Genomic DNA, 20,291 nt, shown 5'->3' on the forward strand with positions numbered 1-20,291 from the left:
CTCCTCACCTACATCCTTTATCACTTCATCCATTATCACACAAAGATATTCAACATTCTTTATTTTTCCCGAGGCATCAATGGATTTCAAAAAAAACGTGGCACCTAAAGAAAAAGAAACAAATTAGTATAATGATTAATGATGAATCATAATTTATAAATTCAAAATTTATAAACTTAATCACTTAAGTACAAGTTCTACTTCTAAATTTCTAATGTCTAAAATTCTAAGTACAATTACAGTTTACCTGATAAAGAAACAAGAAAGTTGAGGAGTGTTCTACTCCTTCTATCAGTCCAACCATCAGTCATGATGGTGCAACCTTTTTTCTTCCACACCTCACGCTGCTCCGTGATTTCAACTTGTACATCAGCCACCCTTTGGTTCAAAATAGGGCCTCCTAGCTCTTCAGCACTAGGGGCTTTGAACCCCAGACCACAAACAGCAACAGCATCGATTCCAATTTGCCAATAAGGGGACCTAAAACAAATAGAATAAAATTTCAAGTTAAACAAATTAGTATATTATAAATAAATTTGAAAACAAAATACAAATTAAAATAAACAAAATAAACATATTATTGAAAGCTGAAAGTTGAAAGCTGAAACTTGTAACTTTGAAAGCAAGAGAAAACTTAAATTTAAATTTACATAAATAATTACCTTGCTGCATTGAATGAAATGTTGTTGTAGATGAAGAAGTCCCCAAGTGCCAATTTTGCATAATCATGTTTATCCTTGTTCCAACCCATGCCCTCAAGCGATGGCTGTGAACCTGGAGCCGTGCGTGGAGCAAACATAGAATCAAGTGTCGATTTTTGCTTACGAATGTGAGGCCCAATGCTCACACTCGTAGAAGCAGTGGTATCTGTAGGTGGAGCAGTGGATAATGGAGAGCGAAAACTAGAAGACCCCTGTTGGGCTCTGGCTAGTTGTGCCATTTCTTCATGTTGCTTCTTTTTCAATTCTTTTTGCTCCATTTTTTCCTCTAGAAGAGTTTGGATGTCTCGCATAACATCTTGAGGTACATCTTTGCATTTTTTAGCATCACGTCTAGGTATATGTGCTAGGTGATACTTCAATCTATTTATTCCTCCCCCATTATATACCACACCACAATGCCAACATGTAACAACTCCCTTTTTGTGCCCCGGGATGGCATGTTTCCAAGCCCTATCCCTTGCTATTGCACTTGGGTCTGCATTAGGGTTAAATGGAGGCCTATTTCCACTTCCCTCACCTTCTTGTTGAGACATTATATCAAATTTCAATAAGTTACTGTTCGCTGTCAGCCTGCTGCAATATGAATGTAAACAAAATGAGAAGTAAAAAAATAGTAGACTAGTAGTAGAGAGTAGAGACCAAACAAATTTAAACAAAATGAGAAGTGAAAATACTTTAAAAATATGAATGTAAAAGTTTAAAACATAGTATAAAACAACACAAAGAAATGCAACAACAACTTGTAGCTTACCTCTTCAAATTTGCACAAACAATGGAAATGCAAGTTTGTAGAAACCTCCTCCAAATGCTCCCTCAAGCTCCTCTCAATGCTTTAATGCAAGCTAGAAAGATGCACGAACCATTAGCAATCAATACGGGAGACCAAACCGGTTTGTTGATTTCTCTCTCAAAACCCCAATATTCTTCTCTAACTCTTTCCTCTCTCTTGTGAGCACAAGCAAATGGTGGAATGACCTTTTTAGGTCAATAACATGTTATACAAACCAACAAAATCCAATTAAACAAAGCGTTTTATGTTTTTTTTGCCTTTTTACTTGTTACCCGTCGGTGAGAGTCTTGGCATCGGGACTCGCCGAGTTAGGCGAGTCCATGGACTCGCCGAGTCAGGCAGGACTCAGCAGAGTCCGAGTCAAGAGGCAGTCTGCCTCGAAAAGGTGGACTCTACCTCTGACTCGCCGAGTCCGAAACTGACTCGGCGAGTCCCGTTAAACTGGACTTCAGATGTTACTCAAATGCCATTACAACCTTGGAGTCTACTTGATCATCAAGTCTCGAGCACTTCCCTCATGGATAGATTATGTATTCACCATTTATTGATATCCATTAGGATCTACAACCGATTTAATTTACTTAAATGCACATAAAAAGGAATTTGGACAATGGGATGGCCTGAGCACTTCAATCTCTATATGTGATTTTTACTTAGCCTCGATCCATCATAGTGTCGGCAATTGGTCAAATAGTTAGTATGCATCCTCTGTACAAACTTCCAACCCAGTCAAACACAAATCGATATTGATATCATGTCTCGTGCATTTGTTTGTATCTATATGGATGTGGGCTTTATGAGCTGACAGTCGTGATATGGGGATATGGGCTTCTTTACCATTAAAGTCGATGATCCATACCATTGAACACATGACTAGAGATTCTATATGACATCAGAATGTTGTTTTCTTTAGTTTGATGCGTCTTGAATAGCATTTCGCCAAGCATTTAGCTCGTGTCCTCCTCTGCGTGTCTCATCGTGTGATATCAATTTCTAACACCCTTTTTAATAGATTTGATGACCTCAAGATAGGTGGAGAAGACTAAGATATTCAATCGACACTCTTGACATCTCGGTCCAACCAAGGAAGTGAGTTATGACTCACAGAATTACCAACAAGATGTGTAAGAAAACTCGGTCATATGACAGGTCCTACTCTTCCTCCCGATATCAGCTTTATAACAGAAATGTGAGAGGCTGAATCTTCTTTAAGTTTTAGATTGTGCACTGCTTTGCCCATTCATACTATTAAGTGATTTGCACTGATTTCTCAAGCCTCAAACTTGGCATATACAAGTCCCATCTTTGATCAATTTGATGAGTCTCCAACCGCATTTTGTCAAACAATTGGGAGAGAACTTCTCAACTGTTCCCTTGGGTGTCTGCAAATGAATGCACAAAATCCAACTGTATTTCTACCGGTGTAAAACAGTGGACTTGTCCTCTGACTCTCAATTCTTATCTTGACTCTAATATGTCAAGGATCGGGTGCTCATGGTTCCAACTAAGGCCTTTATATGCCGCAGGCCATGATACCTTGGATAAACCGAAATCTGATTTTAGGAAGGAATATTTCACTAAAATCCTCTTATGACATCTGTACTCACTTGAATGTTTTGAAATAAGCATGTCTTGGTATTTGCCTGTGTTCATGGAAATGCACAATATACATTTGGCAACATGGATGGGCATTAATGTCATATATTAGAAGGCATTAAGTAATGTCAATCCTTCATAAAACTCAGATGATCACCCAGTTATCCATTTCATTAAGGAGAGTACTCAATATTGCTTCACACTGGTTCACTAAGCTATGCATTCTAAGTCCTTTATCACTTGGAGGCACACAAAAGAAATTATCCTTGATACAAAGGGATCAAAGAGAACTGAATCTGACCCTTTAAACCTGAACTTTGAACTTCAAGAATCTGAATCTGCATTTTGAATTCGAAACTTGAATTTTGCACTGAAATTGGTGAGCTTTTGAAACTGAACTGCATTTCTGTACTTATGAACTTTTTGAATTACTGTACATGAGGAACTGACAAAGGTCTTGCACATTCTGGAAAAAATCATCTGAATACACCAGCAGTGACATATCAAAACAATGAACATGTTTGAAATGCAGATTGAACTTTCGAACTTATTGAAACTCTGAACTTCTGAACCAGTTCAAATGGTACAAATTGGTTCAGAGCCACTTCATATTGTTCAAGATTGTTATAAAACTGGCTAGCTGATCCAAACTCTTGTTTGAACCTGGGTCTTTCAAAGATATAATTTTACAAAGCATTTTCAATATAAACCAAAGAAGAATTCAAGAGAACCAAGGAAAAAGGCCACCAGGAGGATAGGATTTTCAAGTTCAAAATTATGGTTCAAAATGCCAACTAACATTATACTGGCTTAAAATTGATCTTCCACAATCATTTCTACCTAAAAATCAAGTTTCCACTTCCATTTCCACCTAAAACTTTATTTTTCTTCACCATTTCCACCTAAAAATCTATTTCCCTTTTCCATTTCCAGCTAAAAGTCTCAAATCCACCTTATCACTAAAGAATTTCCGCTTAAGACAAGGATTTCCAACCACAATGAAAGGGCATTTCCACCTAAATATTCCACATGGCTAAGACTATCAAAATTTGTATATCTGATGGCAATGAATATAGGGGGAATAAATGTGATAGATCTCCCATCTAACCAAAACCCGTCACTAACCACAACATTCTTTACTTGATTGCCCTCCTTTATCTTGGACTCCAACAACCTAGTCCACTCCTCTGTCATGATCATAAGTTAAGAGAGCTCCTACAACTGAAGCATCCTCTACAATAGAATAAAGTAGGAAGCAAATCATGTCCTAATTTGTTTAAGGAATTTCTTCCGCAAAAAAAAAAGTTAAGTCAATCCAACTATGTGCAGTGATTGTGTGTTACATTCACACTACTAGGAAAATCTAATGTCAAACAACAAAATTCTGACAAGGTTGGGATTAGTTGAAAGAGTCAAACTACTAATACTATTTAAGTAAAAATGTTGTTGAAGATATCTCAATTGCTATTCAAGATGACAGATGGTTGTTGTTGGATATAACAGGAAGCTGCTGATGAAGATAAATTATAATAGCAGTTTTTAAATACGTGTTTATGTGTTCTAAGGATTGAAATAATAATAACAAATTTTGCTTTAGGCATTGTTTTCCAGGCATCCAAGTCTATATTTGAGAAAAGCTTTTTATTACTCGGGAGCTATTATTACCGCACACAATCTGCTAATTTTTCTGCCCAGATTTTAGTTTTGTTTTTAGTTTTAAACAACCGAGTTTATTGTCAATTATTATTAGAAGATCAAATATTGGATGCATTATTCACAACTGAGAAAACTAATAACTATAAAGATCTATCCAATGAAGATGAGATCGATGACTATGAAAAAAGAGGATAAAAACTTAAAAGAAAAATATTACTAAAGTCTATCTGAAATCATTAACCATTTAAAACTAAATATTACAATATTATTTTAATCCAAATAAGTATTTCTATGTGTTAATTTCTAAGCAGCCCCTGTCCCATATGAAATTTAATAATAGTGATATCAAAGCAGAGCTTTTTCAGAACAAGAGTTTTACCATGTAAATGAGAGTTACCCTAAATAGGTTCAGATTTGGAGCTCCTCCACTAGGATTCAAGATCCTGATACTTTAAGAAAGAATCTCAACCTTGTTTGATAGCTTAATGGTGAAAAACTATGGTGCAGTCCCAGTTCCACAATTCAAAGGTGTAAATTTTGATCATTGAGTTTGAGCCTTGCAGAGCACAGTGGACTTGTAATGTCCCTGCTGGATGAAAACCAATATGAAGTTTTGGTGTGGATCATTGTTGGGCATGCACCCAAGGGTGCAACACACCCACGATAAACCAAATAAGTGTCCACAAAGGGGTTCACCTGTAGTGGCGCTCTGCTTGGACAGAAATCACACTCGTAATGCCAATGGCTAACGTTCACCATCAATTGGATCTTTTGGCATCATGGTCACCATTCACCATCACTATTCATAATCTCCATATCTAGTTTAAAAAGTTATTTTAGAAATATTGTCATCTTTCATTCTTTGTAGATGGAATCTTAATCAAAGATCATTTTTTTAAAATACTCTTGCATATTTCACGTGACCAAACAAATATTTAAATGTGAGCCAGCGAATGTGCATTCTTCACTGTCTCCTTATTCAACATTTAATAATCTATACACAACGATACAGTACAATCTTTCATGACAAAGATAATTAATGCTTCCGAAATATATAATATCGGATTAGTAAATCTTTTTTTCCGAGTATCTCTTCTAGTTGCATTTAGTTTGTAATAAGTCTTAGACACAACTTAAGATCCTAACACAATCTAAACTTTCTTTTAGGAGGTAGACTTGACAATAAACTGGAATACGTATATTTTTTCCCTTGTCTAATTTAGTCATTAACATTTGACTATCCTTTCCTCCTTTATTTAATTAGTTAGACTGTTATTATAATTTACATACTTGTAGTATTTTTAATGATTGCATCATACAACCCTCTACTCAAAATGTTTAGCAGAGGCATCTAGGCCCTGAGGAATACTTGCATAAAACACAAGGTATTAATGCCTTTCACCTTTGAGATCAAGATATAAGATAAATTTACTAATGTCCAACGAAGGACCGCAAATGGATCAATGCGACTAAAAAGACAAACACGAGAACATCAAACAGTGGGAACACCAAACGATGGCCAGATAACAAAGAACAACAGAAAGAGGGAAAGAGAAACCAGAACCCTGAGGAAAAAGGGAGCGGGGGAGGTGGGGGTTGGAAAGGGTGAGAAGATAACCCTCGGCCACCAAACAAAACTAGGGCACTGAGGAGACAGAAGAAAGCCCCAAAAACGAAGAACAAACTGTAATAGTAATAGTGGGGTGGTGCCAATGATCAAGTTGCATGAGAAGGTTGCATCTATTGCAAGAAGGATTATCAAGTGAATCCAGGAATGTGCATTAAATTTTTAAGCTTAAGCAAACATTAAGGAAGCAGAAATCTACTGTCCCAACAAAAAGGTTAGATGTGTATACATCAAAGGGACATTCCCTGTAACACTTTGAATTTATTTTGCATTAGAGTTCAAGTACATCATTACATTAACAGAATTGTACTCGCTTCAACTACATTTCTGACAATAAAACTAATAGGTCGTGACATTTGCTACCTGTGATTTGCTCAAGAAAATGCAGCTGTATATCATATTTTGCTTTCATGCAAAGGTGGCCCTAGAAATATTATCATTGCTTCAGATGCTATATTGTTTTGTTTAAGCTTATACAGTTTCCACTATCGGAACCAGTCGATCTGGACTTTTTTCTGTTTTTTGAGTTTTTCAGGCCAAGACCAACAACTTTAAATTGTGGGGCTTTGGTAGGTTGCTGAAAATGTAATAAGGATGCTGTAAAATTACAACTATAGTCTATATATTGACTTGCAAAGGAGTATACACCTACCAAGTAAACAACAGGCTTTGCACTTAGCAACTGAAATGTATTCAGAATCTCAACTTCAGCAGCTTTCCATTCACCCAATCTTACGTCTTTTCCTCCCTCGAGCCATGCTTTCACCTGCAAAGAATACTCAAGCCTCTGTCATGACTTGAATTGCAAAGACTGCATGTGATGTGTTACACATATGCTATTTCATCACTATTTTGTCAGCTAGAAAAACATTCAAGATATACATTGACCAACCATAGAGGAGGCCTGAAATTAAAAATCCAAAGGATTTTGAAGGAATATTTATTAAAATATCACTGCATAATTTTGACATGATGTGAGCAAAAATGAAATACAAGTTCACCAATCTAAATAGTTATGAACCTCCTATAAAGTTTTAGAAATAAGAAACAATAATGTAGATCAATTTGCTAGGTCATCTGCAAGATCTTGGCAATAATTGAGCAACAGTGGTAGTCAGTGTTATCTTTTACAATCACTTGAAACAGTTGAAATTTTGGGACCCAACCATACAAAAGCCATATAGATGATCAAATTAATTAATTGAAAATACACCACCATATCTATTTTTCAGTTCAATAGGATAGTTATTGCATCATTTAGCCATACATACAACATGGTACACTTGCTTGGTCCCATGCATAGAACATATCTCCATATCAAGGGAACAGTTTGAGAATGAAAGGAATTATCAAAAGATAAGTGCAGTATCTAAATTTTTATTTTGTATTGGTTAGAGGATTTCTAACCAGGCTAGATCAAAAGTTGTGATTCAAATTTTAAGCGGATTCAAAGATATCATATCTTTTTTGAGGAAATTCCTCTATAATTGTCAATTTGGATGTCACCCTATTGTCAATTTGGATTTCCTCTATAAGCAAGTGTTCATTTTCATTCATGACATATAGACCATCTTTTTTGGTCTTTTTAGTGGTCGCTTTAGGGTTGGGAGGATCGAATAGACCAAATTAGGTGTAAAGTTTATTCCCAGTTTTTAATTCGATTGCAGACTGATGCACAGTTTTGTTGCAGGTATGAACACTAATGCCAATGGACTGATTCGCTTTCAGAATCTGTAGAAGTTAGTGCAGTAATAACAGAGATAAAACAATATTATTGAACTCATAATTTCCTTCAATCCTTTGATGTGCTTGCATTAATAGATTTCAATGCCTTGTTTACTCAGGCAGATCGGTATATATATCAAGTGGAAAGGTGTGGAGATGAATGGTCATGTCTCCGAATGGAGACATGAACATTCATCCTCACACCCATTCGGAGGTAACTAATCATTCACAATTTGTTACGGACTTAATCAAAGCATAACAAGTATTACCAATCATTAAGATCTGTGGCCCGATATAAAGGATAGATCGATAATGATCTAAATATCAAAGGAATCAAAATTAGTTTCGATCATGCCTTAATTATCTCAGCAAATATATACGTCATCGGTTTCAAACTGTCAATTGTTCACATACAGCAAGTATGTATGCATATATGTATAACAGTAAGTGCATCATACTGTTGTACATATATACATATGTATATGCTGATCACAGTAATGTCCGACCGAAGCTAAATGCATTAACATTAGGCACAAAAAAAACTTCAAAAAAGTTTTACAAAATGTTTTGAGACCAAGTTCGGCCACTGGGCAGTGAATTCCTCAAAATTCGTTGCAAATTCTGTCTGGGTTCCTTTGACAGAATTTGCAGCAAATTTGTAGTTCTACAAGAGAATTTGGAGAGAGTTTGACAAGGACCAGACCTTGCACAGAATCAAACCAGACTTTGAAGGTTGCTGGAGAGAATCTGGTAACTTAGATTAATTGGTATGACATCTGCAATGATTCTTACAAAACACATGTCAAAGCATAAGTCATATTAAATCCAGGCATTTGAGATCATCTTCTGCTCACTTTCAAGTACCAATTGTCAAGGTAAAGTAACTGAATAATAATCATTAGTGAAAAATAAAAGAAAAAAATAAATACAATGATCAAACCATCCACTCAAATGCAAGAACAAGATCAAGATAAAAGGCTTGTGAGCCTGCCGTAGTTTCAATTGTTTTGGCTCCTTTGTTCTAAAATATTATAGAATTTTCCTGGCATTTTTTATGGTTACAGGAAACAAGAAAGAAAATGGATATGGAATAAAACAAGGATTCAATGATAGGAAACTCAGAAATTTTCATTTGCATATATAAAAATGAAAATATTCAAGTTATCATATTTCAATGTCATTCAAGAATCAAACTCCTCTGGCAAAAAGATATCATATGAAGATTATTCATGGATTTTCCATTGGAAGAAATGGAGAGTAGTTGTGCTATATTTAATTTTGAATTTATAATATGAAAATACACAACATTATTGTGTTGTCTGATGTTTCGGTGTACAACTCTGTTCTTTTGTGTACATTCACAATGACCCATATTACATTATTTGAAACTGCACAGCTATATACGTCACCTAAAACTATGTGAGTGAATCCTGCAAAACCAGATCACTCGAATAGTCAACATATTATTAGAAAATAAATCTCGTAAATTGCATGTACACATTTCATATGAATAAACACCCAAAGCTGCGGTATGTTATATACTTATATTACATTTAATCATAGTCAATAAACAATAATAAATATGCATGGGATATATTTTAAAGAGCTCAAACCCCATCCCTGAACCCAAGTTTCCTGCTGAATTATGTTTTCATCCTAACTGTTTCCCATTGCACTCTATTTGGTGAGTTTAGCATAATTCAATAGAATGTTTGCCGGCTCTTATTAATACTCTCTTAACAAATAACTTGAAGAACCCAACACATATTTGCTTATGGTGGCAATTTTAGTTCACAATCTAGCCTGGTAAGTGTTGCAAACTATTGTATCCATCTCTATTTAAATAGAATAGAAGAAAAATTCACAACTAACAAAAGATGATTTATACCAACATGATGGACGAGGATAGGTACTACTACATAATTTCCGATAAAGATCAGCGATGGAAACTTGGAGATATATATCTATGTATGCACACACCCACCAAAACATTAGATAGATAGCTATATACATCACTCATTGGATATTTTTAAAAGAAGTTAGGTACTAAAATGTTTAGAATGGTTCAGGTTCATGGATCTGGTTTATGGATTCAGCTATAAAAATTCATTGAGTTGGGTTTGTTTTGGGTTCATCCATATAGAAAACAAGTAAGCATAGACAACAATAATTAGGAAAATTAGAATGTGAAAACTATTAATATAATTACACAATATTATACATATAATATACCATATAAATCTTGAAATTATGAAAATATATAACTATACAATACATAAATAATGCAATAAAGTATTGCCCCCCACACCCCTGAAACTACTGGTTCCAGCTTCCCACAAGCAGTTTATCACATAGCTCGCAAACTCGGAAAGCCTAAAATTTTCAACTTGGTGAGTACTCGATAAAAACTCAGCAATTTAGGGAGTTATTAAAAATTAAATTTCTTAAGAAACAATGTAGTCATGGATATTACATTTACAAACTAGATTGCATATCAAAGTCAATTGCATCTACAGAGGTAATTGTATCTATCACTTTTTTGCATAATTGGATTACAAGATATATTAAACTAAAAATTGACATCATGCAAGAGAAAATACATGGTTATATGACAAAAAAGGGTGTGAAAAAATGTACTTTGACATTTCACCCATGTTGGCATCTTTGCCCATGTTTTTCCTATGTCATATAAACAATTGCAAGTTAAACTTGTACAAATTTGCCCAACATAAAAAATAAAAATTGTAAACTATTATTGAACACAAATAGCAATGTGAGAATATGATCTTCCAAGCAAAGCCCTTCTCATTCCTAGTTAGCTTGGCTTTCCCTTAGCCTATTCCATGTGTTCCCATAAGCTAATCAAAGTTGGTTAGGACTTAGTGTCCTGTGGAAAGCTCAAGCTGTGATTTCAATATGTTCCAGAAATGTTTCTATTTTTAGCTTGTGCTATTTTTAGTAAGGGATCATTTCGGCACTTGTGGTGTCAATTTCATTTCCTTCTTAACTTTGAAGTGCAGTGTTCTCAAATTCAGTGCCATGACAAGTTTCCTAAGGTGAAGAGTATAATAGTTTATGATTTTCACTTAGCTGATCAAAAACGTAATTTTAATTTATAACTTTGGTGATTAGGGGGAAACTCAAGTGATTTTAAAAGTTATGTTGAAATTTTTTGGAAAAAATTATATTATTTCAAATTTGTGTTGCCCTAACTTTTATAAATTTGGAAAATGTGAGTTAAGATAATTTATTCCAAGCCAATCCCATACTTCCACACCAAGCAACTTACTTAAGGGGATGCTTATTTTGCACTTATTATCATTCTTTAGTCGAGAAGAACACTTAGGATGTAAATAGATTGCTTAGGCACCAAACTCAATGGTCTTCCTCAAGGTTTTTGTCAATCTTGGTCAATCCTCAAGCCATCTTACAAGGACACTGATCCTTACCCATCTCAGAATGATTGACCGGTTCGATTTACACTAGCCTAAACAAACCTTTGTTCTCTCTCACGTGGCTACCTTTATAGGCAAGTAATAAACTATATGTGAATTAAAAAGGTCATATTATTTCGATTATAACTTTGGTCTAGAAGTAATGCTAAGATGCAATAGGTTGCTTTGACACCAAACTCAACAATCTTCCTCAAGGTTTATGTGGATCCAAGCCCTTAATCCCATCTTGGAATAACCTCAAGGCAACTTGATCCCAACTTATGCTCCTTCTCATGATATAACATTTTCTTTGTTATATTTGGGGTGAAAGTGTTTCTTGTTAGTAGTAATTGATAGTATATACTGACCAACAATGATGGTGAGCTGAATATAATCATATGAGTTGCCAATTATGAATTTTTACAACAATGAACTGCTGATGATAGAATGTGTTTTATGGTGATGATAATGAAAAATAACATCAATCAAATCCTCTTGGCTGTGAAAAGATCTGATTGTATGTAATATACAGTTCAGCGGACCAAAACAACTAACAAGTAGGCATAAATCATGAGGAAAGTCCAGGTATGAATTGCATGTGATCCAGATGTCTGCAGATGAGCATAGGTACTTGTTACAGTTAGCCCATTTACCGCGCTATTCAGTCACTTGATGTCTTCAGGAAGGCCCACAGTTATAATGCAGCAAACATGTTTATTCTGTCAGTATGAAATATTATATATTGTTTTTCCAACATTCCCTTTGTGACAAGCTATTGGTTGGATAATTTATCTTGCAGTCACTTTATCTCTTCAGTCCATTCCAGAATCATATACTTTTTAATCCTTCCCAAATATGGACTGGTATCTCTGTTGCACAGAAGATGGAACATCGAAACCACACAGGCCCAATTGCTCCTATAAACACCATCTCACATTCACTACTTAATCTTTTTGCCCAAACTGTTGCTATTAAATCCCACCAATATCCGAACACCGAAGTAAAGAGCGGTCGAATAGCTTCAGAAGTGTATTTTTGCATCAGTATGATTCAATATTGGATTGAAGTGACCCAGTGATTATTGTAGAAGGATCCCATCCTAGAAAGAAGATATTGGTGGCATGAGCAGGAATGTTCAACCCAATTTAATGTATAATAATTTGCTCCACAGTTCCATTTTCTCTCTGCCGTAAAAAGACTCCATTGCTCTTCTCAATCACGAGAAAACCCAGAATTCAACAGCCAATACATCTGTGATGTTCCAGGTCGACTCAGTGCTAAGAACAAATGGCTTATGGGTGTGATACAGTGCTATATTTCCAATATGTACAAAAAACTCTGATTAATTCTTTGATGCTATTCTTGTCTGACTATAATATCGTCGTGATGAATTCAGTTTTGTCAATTTAATCCGCCTATATCCACCTGTGATTTCCTCCATGGCCAAAATAATTAAGGACTTCATTTCATCTGCGAAGCATAGAATTAATTGGATATGACTCTAGCTGTGTCATTTGGGATTCCAATATACATCTTAGCTGTGAAACGTCTGTCACTTGGCAAGATCGATAAATTATTATTTAATTCATAGTTACACCGCCCTAGGGGACGGCGGAACGGGGGTACAAGTTTCCAGGACGGGGGGACAGAGGGGACTTAATTTGGGGACGATGGGGGGACGGCGGCGAAGGACAAGAGGGGGGTATATAAATATACATATGGTACATAAAATGCTAGTTATGAAAATATGATTGCAACATAAAATATAAAGACGTAAACGAGTAAATACTTGAACATTGCATTGAATCGGAACATCGAACATTAAACATAAATAGTTGAATCTACAAATAGTCAACATCAGGATGTCCCCCATTTTCAGTGAAGATAATGGAATCTAGTGGCACCACTGGGGACGGGGGAACAGAGTCCCAAAGTCCCTAGTACATTGAATTCTCCAAGACGTGGGGCAAAAAGGGGGGGGATGCATCCCCGTGTTACTAAATTTATAAATAATAATATTCCAAACAGTTTCACTTTTATAAATATAAATAATAAAACTTCACCATCACAACAATTCTAAAAATTTCTTCCACGCTTAATATAAAGCACAAGTACAATGATAATGTTGGTTAAAGTTTCAAAATATTTCATTAGTCCAGAAAAAAAACAATGTGCTGCTTTTATATCTGGTGGTCACCACATAATATTATTTCATATATTTGGAAAATGATAAATAATTTTCAGTAACCAGACAGGCTAGCAGGATGCACAACTCTAATACCACTTGTAATGTCCCCTGCTGGGACTTTACTTAAATATCTCACTATTAAACTATTTCCAAACTTATTCCATATATACTTTCCATATTTTAGCGTTCTCCATTATAATTTCTTGATGATAATATTCTATATATAAAGTTTCTCATACTTAGTGTCATGTCCTTTCATAAATAATAATTATATATATTATATTAATATATTATATAATATAATTATATATATTATATTAATATATTATATAATATAATTATATATATTATATTAATAACATATATTATATTAATAATATATTTATATCGATTATATTAATATCAATATTACTACTTATAATGTATTTACTTTCTAATATTTAATTCTCATATTTCATATTAATACATTATGCAATCGACATTATTAATGTTTCATTATTATTTTATTTATTTATTATTTAATTATATGGATTTTATTTTGACAGGGATATCACAGATTCCTAAGAGTGTCAACCAAATGAAATGTGCAAAAACAAATGAAAGACTGTGATTACCCATGCTGAAATACTATCAAGGCTCCCTTCTATAATAGAGAAAATTGAAATTGGATGACCTTATGCAGTCCTAATGGCCCCAACAAAAGAGCTTGCACAACTAATAGAAGAAGAGACTATTAGATCTGCCCATTATCTGGATATTTGAGTGGTTTCAATTAATTGGAGATAAATTATGTAATAACCCCTAGTGGTTCTCAAACAATCTGTGCTGAGTTGATTTATTTTTCTTGTTTTTTATAGTGTTGCAATTTTTGATACAACAAAATAGCAGCAAAATAGAAGATATTGCAATAATAATTTGAACTCAAATTTTTGGATATTACATAGAGGATACAAAGCTTAAAATTCGAGATTTTAATATCAATTTAGATAATAAGTATTTTCACAAAATACCAACAGCCTAGTTGATAAAAAATCTCCTATTATCTAAATCAACAATATCAGAAAAATTAAAAGTTACAATATATGAACTTACAGGTAAAACATGCCTTAAAACCCTCGGATAAGAAGACTATCAGCAGCAAAAGACTTCTTCATCAAACAAATGCAGCTACAAATATGAAAAATGTTGCTCTCAAAGTGCAGATAGAAAATAACGCCCAATAGCAGATATAAATGGTCATTCAACCAACTCCAATCAACCAGCACACAATTTGATATAACAATTCCAATGAATCCCTTCACAAATTCCATAGCAACCTTTAGCAACAAGAAAAAATAAACTTCTCCTTGGCAACAGTTAATACAGTAGGAGAAACAACAAATTGTATACCGCAGCACAATTTGTCAAGCAATCTTGGATTAATTCTCAGAATTGAATCTACAATACTTCAAGCTATAGATCTCACACACACATACTTCCGCAAGGGCACTAAAAATCAGAACTTTAGAAAAACATCACAAAAACAATAAGCAAAATAAGAAAATCAAATTATCGGATGCTTTTCTCATCAAATGGGCTCATATTTATAATTTTCAAATGGCACAAGTTTCCCAAACAAACTCCACTTAAGAAGCTTACTCTTCATAACATTAAAATATAATAAAGTGTCATTATAATATAATTTATTAATTGTTTTTGACTCTCAAAAATGACCTTTGACACTATAACATAATATTCTGACACACAAAGCCATTGTTTCTTGTTCCAACAATTTAAAACTTTTGAACTCAGTTCCAATGAGCTATGATACTAAGGTGACCAATGTACAACAAGAACAAAATTAGCAACTTCGGCATATTTAGATGAATAATAATAATAATTCACCCGTATTGCGAAAACAACTAAAGAAGCATTAGAATGAAAATTTGACAATACCAGAGTGATCTTGATGAAGAAAGACGATGAATGAACCTAACAAGTTGGCTTACTATAAATAGACACTCCGTCCAAGATTCTTGGAGCCCAAACCATAAGCCCGAAATAAAAACTAAGAGGACCACTCAACTCCTCTAATTCAACTAAGCTCATCAGAACCAACAAATTGATTTACAATACATAGTAAGTCCCTCAAATGGACCCAAAACAAACCATAGGCTACTAGGAAGCCTACAATCTCACAATTGAGACCCTCAAATCCCACTGTCAGCTCGCGAGAGTCATGATGGTGAACTAGCCAAGCCTACTGCAGGAGCCTGCTAAAAATGGTGACATTACAGTCCTCCCTCCATAAGATTGCTTGTCCCAAAGCAATCCGAGAGCAAAATGAACATCACAATCCACCTGAATCCCAAGGGTAGAACTACGTACTTGTAATATCCTCCCCTGATTTGAACTTTGACTTGCAGAAATTTAACTTAAAGAATATTGTCAAACACTTTGTATGCAAACTCATAAAGCTGATTTCCTCAATAAATTGCTTTCCAATGAGTAGATTTACGAACAACTATGAAGTGACATTAAAATGCATAATACACATCATAACATTTTCACAAACACTTGGCACACATTCAATAGTATATGAAAAATCTGGAAACTCTTTCAATCTTCTAATAAAGGGTGATTTTTAAATGTAGATGTGCACTTACAGCTGCCTTAAAGGCTGCAACAACTATTCAGACTTGTATTCAACAATTATTATGCAAAATATCAAAATTTGACAGAAGAAACCTGGAATTAGTTGCCGTAGTATTTTGCAGATGTAGTCGGCCAGCCCTCCAAACTTCTAATCAGCCGAAAAAACAAGTAAACTTGATACCAACACTGTTCACACCGTACTGTAGCAAAATATTGTTCATGCCGACTGTAGCAAAATACTGTTCATGCGGCACTATAGCAATAACTAACTTCAGATCTGCACCTCAAACCCTTGTAAATTTCTTTATGCAAACGCCCCAAATGAAACCCAGTGTGTTTCCTGAAGTGAAAACACCCTTGATCCTCCTGATTGTGTCTTCCAACAGCGAAGAGAATGCTAGCAAAGAGGGATTCCTTCCTCCAAGCCCGATAATCAGATTTCCAGCAACATAACATTAATCTTCATCCAAGCATACAAAAAAGCTCTTCCATTTCTTTTATAGTGTTCTCACAAGAGCTCAATCCTTCGTTTTCTCAATGTGGGATAAAACATAACTCCCTTTATGTACCTTATGTCTCCAATGTGTTATAAAAATAAAGGAAACTCTTTTAATTTAAATATTTCCCACAAACTATAGTCTATGCATTAATAAAGTTAAATATTTAAATTTAACTTTATAAAATGGCTTTATCAATGCATATCAAATCTTATCAATGATAAAATAAGTCTTCCTGTCGATTTTAAACAATTACCATCGACATACCACTGTGACTGAATGTCCGGCCATGTCCAAGATGACTTACTATAAATAGTAAGTATGCCCAAAGTTGCCTCAGAACCCCTCAGAAAGACCTGCAACTGAAACTGTCTAGGCCAAATGGCCTCTAAGCCCCTTTAATGTCCTAGTTAGCCTACGGGACTGTGGGGAAATAGGCTAACGACAACATCATGCTATGAATGCTAGAAAGGGGACATTACAGTACTATCCCTGCAATGTATAAACAACTCTTGTAGCATCAACACCCAAACAATTGATATCAATGATAGAATCATCTAGTAACTAATTGTAGCTAGCATTGTATATCAATTTCCAATCAGTTTAACAGATATATTGCAATAGGAGAGAAAAAGAACAAAAATGAGGATGTGAACGCTTCCTATGGTTCCAAGAACTATATGAACCTCACACAAGTCCAATTCCACATTCCTCCCCAAAAGCAAAGAAGAAGACAAGGACAAAAAGCAAAAGATCAAGGAAAGAGAATGCAAATAGAGAAAGGTAAGCAGTAGAAGTTCCCAAGGTGTTGGGAACTCCCAACAAAGAAGAAAGACCAAAAAGAAGACAAAGTGTCATGTCCCCTAATTTCTTATAGTAGAATTTAATAAATAAATTGATAAAATAATATAAGTAATAAATTATATAATTAAAATAATAAGAAAAAAGATAATGTATAAAATATTATTATATAAGTCATTATATATTATATTATTATAATAATAAAATATATTACACCAATAAGAGCATCAAATATATGATTATTTCTAAATTATTATTATAAAGAAAATATGTTATTAAATAATAATAATAATATTAATAAATAAACATAATATTCAACGTATTTACATGTTATATAGTATAGTTATATTAATTAATAATTTGTGACTTAAAGAACAGTCACGACTGTTGAAGAAAGTTATATAAGTATACGGAATGGAGGAGGAGATATGGAAGGCAGACAGAATAAATTATCAAACATCGAATTAGATGGGAAGTGCTATTTGCAGGGAAGAGAAGAATGGACAGAGAAGGAAAAATAAAGAAAAGACAATCCACCAACATCATAGTGGAGAGACGATACAGGTGGTATATTCAAGTCAACATATTTACAGACCCATAAGAAGTAATATATGCATTCATCAAAAGGAGGAGCTACACATCAATGTACAGTCAGCCCTTGTGATATATGCACCGAACCATTCTTCTAGCATAGCCAACGATAAAAAGGCATATTAGCGGATAAGGTAGATACCCAGGCATCTAGCTTGGAAGACGAGAATCATTTAGAAGGAACTGGGTTACAATTGAAGCTCACATCATCACATTGAAACTGGTTATTTCACGATTATACAGTTTGAATCTATGTTGGAGATAGGATAAGAAAAGATCGTTGAATCATAAATACAGTCAGCGACAAGGAGTTTGAAGGGTTGTTACAGTCAACAGTCAGAGTGAATTAGTCGATATTATCAAACTGAATAAAATAATTATAACTTACCTCATACTCCCATATATAATTTTATGCTACAAATGACCACTCTATTGATGTTTGTTATTTGACTATCGCATAAGTTTTAAACGAAAGCTTAGAGATGTCAGATTTGTTTTGGGAGAAGAAAATAACATTATCATCTCAGACAGTAATAAGAAGATATCTGCAGTTAAGAACAGTTATATATAAGCTGATAAGAACACAAATTGGAATCACAGTAATGGGAATCATAAGCAAGTCGAATACATAATACTCTCAGCTAGCTACCATTCATAGGAGGCCAACAGAATGTATACAGTCAATAGTACAATCATTTGAAACACGTATATTCATATTGGAGTCAACATTCGGTTATCACACAAATATATATGGGATAATAGTCCAATCAACATTCCCAATTGGCAAAAAGGATAAGGAAGGCTACTAGAGAATACATATATAAAAAGAATATCAATTTTGAAACTGTATAATTTAGTCAGAGAACTGATAGGAGAGGGTATAAAAAGGAATGGAGAAGAAGAAATTGAAATATATAGAAATGATGGTTTGATAAAGATTTAGTAGGAAGAAAGCCAAAGGGAAAATATCAAGGAATCACACGCAATCAGTAGAAATATGGATTATAAACTAAAGTCCTGATTCGGGGACATTACACAAAGAGGAAGAATAAAAGAGAAGGTACAGAATTGACAATACTGATGGTTCCTACAACTAGTGAATCCTCCAATTGATTTGTGCAAACAATTCTTCTGATGACTTGCGCTAGTGCGCTACTTCTACAGCTACTCCCTCTATAGAGCCATAAGTGTGCACAAAACACTGCAACATCACAGGGGCTTCATAAAGACCTTAAGTGCATTCATTATGTGATTTTGGGGAAAAGGCCATCCACTATCCATTCATTGTTGCAGACCCAAGTTATCTCCAAGGAAACCTCTACTTTGTTGATGTTTTAGCGTCAGAGGAAGTAAAACATGGATTATTTGATATACTGATAAGTGAATTAAATTGCTGCTGATTATATTAATTACATGTATATAAGTATATATACATATACATAGCTATGTACGTGTAGTAGTGGATGTATTGAATTTGATTATCATCAGCCATTTTAATACTGTGATCGGGCTCCATATTGTTATCGGCAGATATATATTGATCGTGCCTCATTATATGTTATTGGACTTATGATTGTCGGCCTTGTAATTAAGCACGTAATTTTGTTTGGTTATGAAATGACATGCCTCCGAAGAGGCATGCCTCTATGTGGCCTTTGGGCCACGTAGAGTCGTGACTCTTCGGAGTCATGTACTCTTGCTTTCATATTAATATGCCGCTCTAATCGCAGCAAAGGATATCAATTCATGGCATTTCCAGTACCTGCAATCAGAGTATAGATATTGTTTAACAGTTTACTTTGCAGATAAATTCACATCAAATATATATTACTTCCATTCATTTCAATATACAGTCGAAGGAGGACAGATTGTAATCACTGGCAAAGCTATAAAGGAGAACATACTTTCAGCACTGGAACTATTCAAGTAAGGACATTCTCTGCAGTTATTATTATTGTAATTGTTTTGTCTATCAGAGATCCACAAACTTAACATGGTATCAGAGCTATACTGATAGGAAAACTACTACA

General features: G+C 34.4%; 1 protein-coding gene across 1 annotated transcript in view; it reads right to left on the minus strand.

The window, feature by feature from the left end:
• Positions 1–20,291, minus strand: part of LOC149528693 (GTP binding protein) — a 124,796-nt gene that overhangs the window by 36,413 nt on the left and 68,092 nt on the right. Inside the window, exon 6 of the mRNA XM_089811358.1 lies at positions 7,044–7,157. Coding sequence (XP_089667484.1) covers positions 7,044–7,157 — 114 coding nt within the window. The remainder of the gene's footprint in view (positions 1–7,043; positions 7,158–20,291) is intronic.

Source organism: Cupressus sempervirens, chromosome 11 (assembly GCF_028749045.1).
Source record: "Cupressus sempervirens isolate cs-2001-9-10 chromosome 11, ASM2874904v1, whole genome shotgun sequence".
NCBI lineage: Eukaryota > Viridiplantae > Streptophyta > Pinopsida > Cupressales > Cupressaceae > Cupressus > Cupressus sempervirens.